The sequence below is a fragment of the Maniola hyperantus genome, chromosome 19, assembly GCF_902806685.2.
Source record: "Maniola hyperantus chromosome 19, iAphHyp1.2, whole genome shotgun sequence".
Lineage (NCBI taxonomy): Eukaryota > Metazoa > Arthropoda > Insecta > Lepidoptera > Nymphalidae > Maniola > Maniola hyperantus.
Window position 1 is genome coordinate 8,976,426 of NC_048554.1, and position 7,405 is coordinate 8,983,830.

Consider the following 7,405-nt stretch of genomic DNA (forward strand, 5'->3'; position numbering starts at 1 on the left):
CTCGACGACTCAGTATAAAATGCGTCGACTATACTAACGCGTACGTTCTAACGCGCAATTTTAACTTTATGGGTTAACTGTCAGGTCAAAAGTACGGTTCACTTTTACAATAAGGACTAAAATCGTACTTTTACATGAAATTTGACACATAAAGTTAAAATGGCGCGTGAGGAGTTAAATTTTACGCGTTATATTTAAATTTTTATTAGACCTCGTCTCAGGACCTCATAATAAACAAAGTCAATGTCATATGAGCTCAGAACAGACAATAGACAAAATCTTTGACAATTTATAATCACAAAATTACGAGTATTACTTCTCTTCCGACAAAATAAAATACTAAAAAATATTTAAAGATTTAATTAATTTACGAATATTTAATGAATAAAGTGGCACCAACGCACAACAGTACACAAGTATGGGAATTAAGATTCACTAATGATTCGCAAAGATATTTTGTTAAATCACTCGATACTTTGGGAGGTATTAATTTTTACTTCTTCCTCTTCACGTGTCTCTCCGACTAGCGAGGGTTGGCTGTCAGCTTTGTGTATTCCACTCTGTTCTGCACGAGGCGAAATAGTTCTGCAGCACTCGCGATTCCCGTCCACTCCTGGATATTGCGCAGCCAGGAATTTTTCTGCGGCCGACGCCTCTTCTTCTTTACTAAGCAAATCTTGTATATTTTAGCCGATTTGTCTCCCGAAACCCTTTCTCAGAGGTAGTTTATAGGACCAGAGCTATGAATGAGTACTTACCTAATATGTAATATCTATCATCCCAATTCTCCTTAGTCAAATTATGGGACCAATTATAGGTAAAAAAAAAAACTATGTAGTTCTTGACATGAACTGAAAAGGAAAAACTTGAAAGATTTAAGTACTACAGTAAAATTTAGTTGTTTCAATCAATAGACGTCCACAACTGGACGTGGTTCTCCTGCAAGTATGTATATGCGCAGAACATGATCGTATACCGCTTATATCCAGTACCTAGGTGCTTCCTAGCAACAAAGCAAAAAGAATTTGTCGGTTGAACCGTTTTTATTTATCGATACGATGTATCGACATATATTTTTACATTAAATTCCTACACTAACGCAGTGGGTGTACGCGTAAATACGAATACCCTTGCACCCACTGGTGGGTGGTGGGTGCACGGGTCACTTCCCACAATTTGGCGATCTTATCGCTGCATGCATGGCAATGGGCAGGGCTCATAGTTCGTAAAAGCGATGGACGTTGGGGTCCCAAGGTGCTAGAATGGCGACCTATGTCCAGCAGTGGACGTCTATCGGTTGGTGATGATGTTGATGATGATGATCATGATGATCGCTGCATACTGATCTCTTATCTCTATCTCTAGGCAAAAAAAGGCGTAGAAGACAAATACGAGGGGTATAATAAGATCACACAAGAAGTAGACAGGGGAATGATCACTGATTAGCATAGCTGATGATAACAACCTAACCTAATATCCTTTCTAGCGATTAACATCTGGAAGGAGGAGCTCAGTACCATGGACATCATGGTGGAAGGTCCACGATCCGCCCAAGTTGCGGGCATGCTGCACGAAAGGGATATACCATACGCCATAGCTATCGGAGATGTAGACCCGATGATTAAGAGGGAACAGGGGAACAGTTTCATTAAGAGGAACTCTGCATTGCGTAAGTTTTTTTATACGTTAAGAGTTCAAACGGTACCAACAGTACCTACTCGTTTTTTTGCAGGATAAATAAATCCTGTGGAATACGTAGTGGCACTCATTGAGTATAGAACTATTTACACGTTGTTTGTACTGCAAAAAAACGTACACATTTGTAACCGTATGAACGGTTCTATAGTCAATGTATTCGCCATCCACAACGCATTCAGTGTCAATGCCATGTGAACGGGGTCTAACAAGGGTGACATTTTCATCTTTGTTTTATTTAAATAAATAAATAAATAAATAAAAGTTTATTCAGCTCACAAAACAAGAAAAAACGAAAAAAAAGAAAACCAAATGTTACAAATTAAAAAAAATTAAAACTAGGTAAACTTAGAACTACGAGCTCGACACTATTAAAAACTAAAATGATGTCTTGTTTGAGCTGAAAAGGCTACTGCCTCAGCATGATGCTGCAGTATTTGACTACAGCAGCGCTGATTTTCAGGCAGAGCCCTAGTGTCACGACCCGACAACAAAAGTGTTCTCTATAATATAAAATATAAAAAAACCGGCCAAGTGCGAGTCAGACTCGCGCACTGAGGGTTCCGTACCAAAGTCGTATTTTTTCGACATTTTGCACGATAATTCAAAAACTATAATGCATAAAAATAAATAAAATCTGTTTTAGAATGCACAGGTGAAGACCTTTCATAATATGATACTCCACTTGATATATTTAGATGATGCCCGCGACCTCGTCCGCGTGGATTTAGGTTTTTAAAAATCGCGTGGAATCTTTTTTATTTTCCGAGATAAAAAGTAGCCTACGTCCTTCCCCGGGATGCAAGCTATCGCTGTACCAAATTTCGTCAAAATCGGTTGAACGGATGGGCCGTGAAAGGCTAGCAGACAGATAAACAGAAAGACAGACATAATTTCGCCTTTAATGTATTAGTATGGAAGTATGACTGTAATTTCACCTGATGATACCTACAGTTGATGTTACAAAAAAGAACTCTGACCTTGAACCAGCGCTGTGGGTGAATCACTGATCAATTTGGTGGTATGAAGTTAGGAATTCTTTGCTGCCGCGTAATTGGTGCGTCAGTCAACTTTTCTTTTCCCATGCAGTATAAAAAAACTTTTTTACTTCGCAGAGCTTTAAACAGAGCTTTTTTACTTAAAATTACGACTAGAGTACTCTGCATACTTGACAGTTTATTAAACCAAATCCTCAATCAGTTTCTTCTTTCTACGTTGCGTCCTGCAGGAGCTCTAGATTATTTGCCTTATTCTCTCATAACCATACATAATTATAATTAACTGATGGTGATAATGATTCCTGATGAATTATGATAATGAATTGGAACGTTTATATTGAAAGTATAAATAGATAGTTTACTAGAGATTCACATCATTATCGTAATAATGCCTGTGTTTGAAGGCCGTACAATTGATTGGAAGAACTACCATGGTTTGGACGTGATATATTCATTTATGGACGACTTGGCTGCTGGGTATCCATATTTGTGTACTGTGCATGTTATTGGTCAGTCAGCTGAAGGCAGGGATTTAAAGGTAAGGAAGGAAACTATTGATCTCAACTTATATTATGTACATGTACCCATATCCGTGATTTTTTGGCTTCTGTCTGAACAGATTTAAATAAGGTTTTTTTATAAAAGTTCTGGGGGTCCGTCCACGTTAGTAACTAGGCAGGTACCCATTTTATAATCTCGGTTTGGAAAGATAGGCATACACACACTTGGGTAAAGTTATACAGTCCGGGTTTGTTATTTAGTCTATAGAAGTTATTGAAGGATTGTTATGAAGAATTATTTACTTTTATCACCTAGATGTTGAAGATATCAAACGGCGACAGTGGGAACCTAGGCGTGTGGATAGATGGATCGATTCATCCCCGTGAGTGGATCAGTACAGCCGTAGTGACTTACCTTGCCAACCACCTCGTGAGGAACTACCATGACCTACCAGACTCCGTGACGAACAAAGATTGGTGAGACAAGTTTGCTAAAAAATTAAAAAAAAAGAATATTAGCCACTAGCTGATGCTTGCGACTTCGTCCGCGTGGATTTATGTTTTTCAAAATCCCGCGGGAACTCTTTGATTTTCCAGGATAAAAAGTAGCCTATGTCTTAATCCAGGGTAAGTATAATGTATCTCTATTCCAAATTTCAGCCAAATCCGTCCAGTAGTTTTTGCGTGAAGGAGTAACAAACATACACACACACACACACACACATACAAACTTTCGCCTTTATAATATTAGTCGGGATGTTAAATGACTAATATTACCCTTTCCTCTCCAACTAAGCGTCAAGCTTGTGCTAGGAGTAGGTACGACAATAGTGCAACGGGCGGGGTTTGAACCGTCGACCTTTCGGTTTTCAGTCCACTCCTTTAAGTACTTGTTAAGCTATTGAGGCTCTAAATAAGCATACCTACTCGAGTGGGACCTCGATAAGTATTTTATTATTGTAAATTGAACACTTTAAAAAAGAGCAACTGCCGAGTTTCTTGCTGGTTCTTCCAAACTAGTGTTCAAAATAGTTGATAACTTTGACGATTCAAAAGCACTTGTACTAGTTTACTCAATAAAAATATATTCTATTCTAAATTGTACTAGCTGATGTTCGCAACTTCGTTTGCGTGGGTTTCCGGATAAAAAGCAGCCTACGAGACTCTCCAGGTCTTTAAATATAACCATGCAAAAAATCATGCCAATCCGGTAAACAAACATACTTTCGCATTTATAATATATGTATCATCTAGATACCTATAGGTACGGATCTGGCGGATCCATAAATTTAGATGAGACTGATGGATTGGGCTGAAATTAAGCATGCAGATATTATGACATAGGGAAACTCGCTAAAGAATTTTTTAAAGTTCAACCCCTAAGAGGGTAAAATCAGGTAAAATACGGGTTTGAAATTTGTGCAGTCCACGCCGACGACGTTTCGTGCATAAGCTAGTCTGTTTATAAAGATGTAGGTACCACGCTACTTATTCTTATTTACACTGAAAATGTTGTTTCATTGTTAAAGGTACATACTCCCAGTGTTGAACCCAGACGGGTACGAGTACACGCACACACACGACCGTATGTGGCGTAAAAACAGAGCACGTTATGGGGAATGCGTGGGTGTTGACTTAAATAGAAATTTCAGGTAGGTAAAGTGCATTCAAAATAAACTGGCGTGTTTCCACTTGAGGTCGTCATTAGCAATAACAATAGGATTACATTCGACATGCGTAAATAATAGGGGAAATAAACCAATAGAGCTCATTCATTTTTAAAAGAGTCGGTTCAACCTCATGCTGATACTTTTGAATTCACCCGCCACGACTTACAGCCGTACTCAGAGTCGCTAATCGTTACTTACGATTGAGTTAAAACGAGACCGATTTAGGGATGTAAGAGATATAGCTCTGTCAGGTTTTAACTAAACTTAAGTAACGATTAAGCGACTCTGAGTGCGGCAGATTATCCTATTATTATTGTTAATGACGGTCTCTAGTGGAAACACGCCATTTTGTTTTGAATACAATATAACTAAATATTAAGCGTTTTCATATTGGCTGGCAACGGCACATTCACCAGCATGGCGACGACAGTAGTGTATAATTGGGCATTCTAGATCATTAAAGCATGTTTCGTTTCACTTCGTTTCACTTCGTTTCACTTCGTTCCACTTCGTTCACGAAACATGCTTTAGTGATCTAGCAATGCCCAATTATAGCTTTTGCATTTCGTTCATTCGAAACATGATTTAGTGATTGCGCAACTAAGATTTCATAAAGGTTAATCATTAACTAAGATGGTTTGCAATTTTCAATATAAACTATGGTGACGTTGAGAAACTGTTACTTTATTCGAGTTTGTTAAAGCTATCACACAAAAATGAGATTTGAAAAGCAGCCTCAATCACTTAATTTTAATAACATTTGTACTGTTAGCGAAAATACTACATTCCGTCATGGTAAACTACTTCCCAATACAATACGGTGTCTTATATGTGGTCCATCGAACTGTGGTAAAACCAATTTAGTCATCGGTCTTCTCCTACACGAAAATGGATTACGATTTAGAAACGTTTATGTTTATTCAAAAACCTTGTATCAACCTAAATATACGCTTTTAGAAAATATTTTGAAAAGAGTACCGGGAGTGTCTTACTTTAAATACCACGCCAATAATGATGTCCTTAGTCCTCAAAGCGCTAAACCTAATTCAGTCATAATTTTTGATGACGTAGCATCTGAAAAACAAAACAACATCAGAGATTACTTTGCTATGGGTAGACACAAGTTTGTTGACTGTTTTTATTTAAATCAAACATATACAAAAATTCCTAAACAGCTTGTGAGAGACAACGCTAATCTCATAGTTTTATTCAAACAGGATGACATTAATTTGAAACATGTTTATGACGAACATGTCAACACTGATATGTCCTGGTCATTATTTCGAGAAATGTGTTCAAAAGTATGGAATAATCCATATAATTATCTAGTAATTAACAAAGATTGTCCTAAGAATGAAGGAGGTTATAGAAAATCATTTGATACATTCATTGTGTTCGATTAATCATGTTAATTTATTTAAATATAGACGTTTCCTTCAAACCACGTCATTGATTTAAACGTATACATATATAACACTCCTATTATTTTTATAATGGACCGTCATATAAAGCAGCAGATTATTGAAGCATCCGAAGCTGTAAAAAGGAAATTAAAATTATTGAAAGATTCAAAAACTGATAATGATATGGTTCTTCAATCAGTATTTAAACCTATTACTACTTCACTTGATCGTATCGCCGATAAAAATAATAAAAATATTGATTTTGAAAATTTTGATGTTTCTAAAGAACCTGAAAGCCGTGAATGGAGCCAGTTAGATCTGAAACAGGATACCACGTTATTGGATCCAAGCGATTCTAGTAATCCTCAAGAGTCAGATGATGAAAATAGTGATGCGTCATTTAAATCGAGTGAAACATCTAGTTGGTCCCTATCGTCAGAAAATTTCGGGGATATTCCATTCGGTGTACGATCTGTAAATGGAAAACCTTTCATAGGTCTTACTCCGATTAAAATTAATAGTAATTCTTTTGTAATTGCTGAAAAAGAATATAAAAAGACTCCTGGTCTTAATGAATTGTTACTTAGTAGAAACCCTAACCTATCTTTGATCGATAAAGAAGATATAATAAACTATAAAGCAATCCTTTTGACAACGAATGTACATCGTCGAGACTATGATCCATCAAAACCAATTAAAAGTAACAAAGGTCAAAAGTACATGACTATAATAAAACCAATATTTCAAATCCCTACTTTGGAGGAAAGTAAGAAAACTGTGAGAGGTGATGGTCTTCCTTTTATGAAATTAATAAAACCCAATACGGATTACGTTTATTGGAATAACCCTAATGAATTGGTTGAACGATTGAAACTTTTGATTGCTTCAAAACAAGCTGGTAATACTGGATTAGATAATGAGATAATATCGATAATCGAAGAACTCAGAGAAAACGGTGATCTTAATTAGTATATAAATACTAGAAATATTATCTGATTAGAGCAGTAACATTTTATCCATACTTCTAAGCTGATCAAAATGAATATCGATAAATTCGGCCATCACGTTCATAAGCGTCTACGTGTGTCAGAATTATTTGATTTTGATGACCTTGTAAAAAAGACAGAAACTGGAGAGGT

At 36.7% G+C, this 7,405-nt stretch overlaps 1 protein-coding gene across 1 annotated transcript in view; it reads left to right on the forward strand.

Moving 5' to 3' along the window:
* Positions 1–7,405, forward strand: part of LOC117991492 (carboxypeptidase A1-like) — a 253,318-nt gene that overhangs the window by 242,960 nt on the left and 2,953 nt on the right. The window contains exons 8-12 of the mRNA XM_069505123.1: positions 367–483; positions 1,487–1,669; positions 3,098–3,231; positions 3,510–3,670; positions 4,723–4,845. Coding sequence (XP_069361224.1) covers positions 367–483; positions 1,487–1,669; positions 3,098–3,231; positions 3,510–3,670; positions 4,723–4,845 — 718 coding nt within the window. The remainder of the gene's footprint in view (positions 1–366; positions 484–1,486; positions 1,670–3,097; positions 3,232–3,509; positions 3,671–4,722; positions 4,846–7,405) is intronic.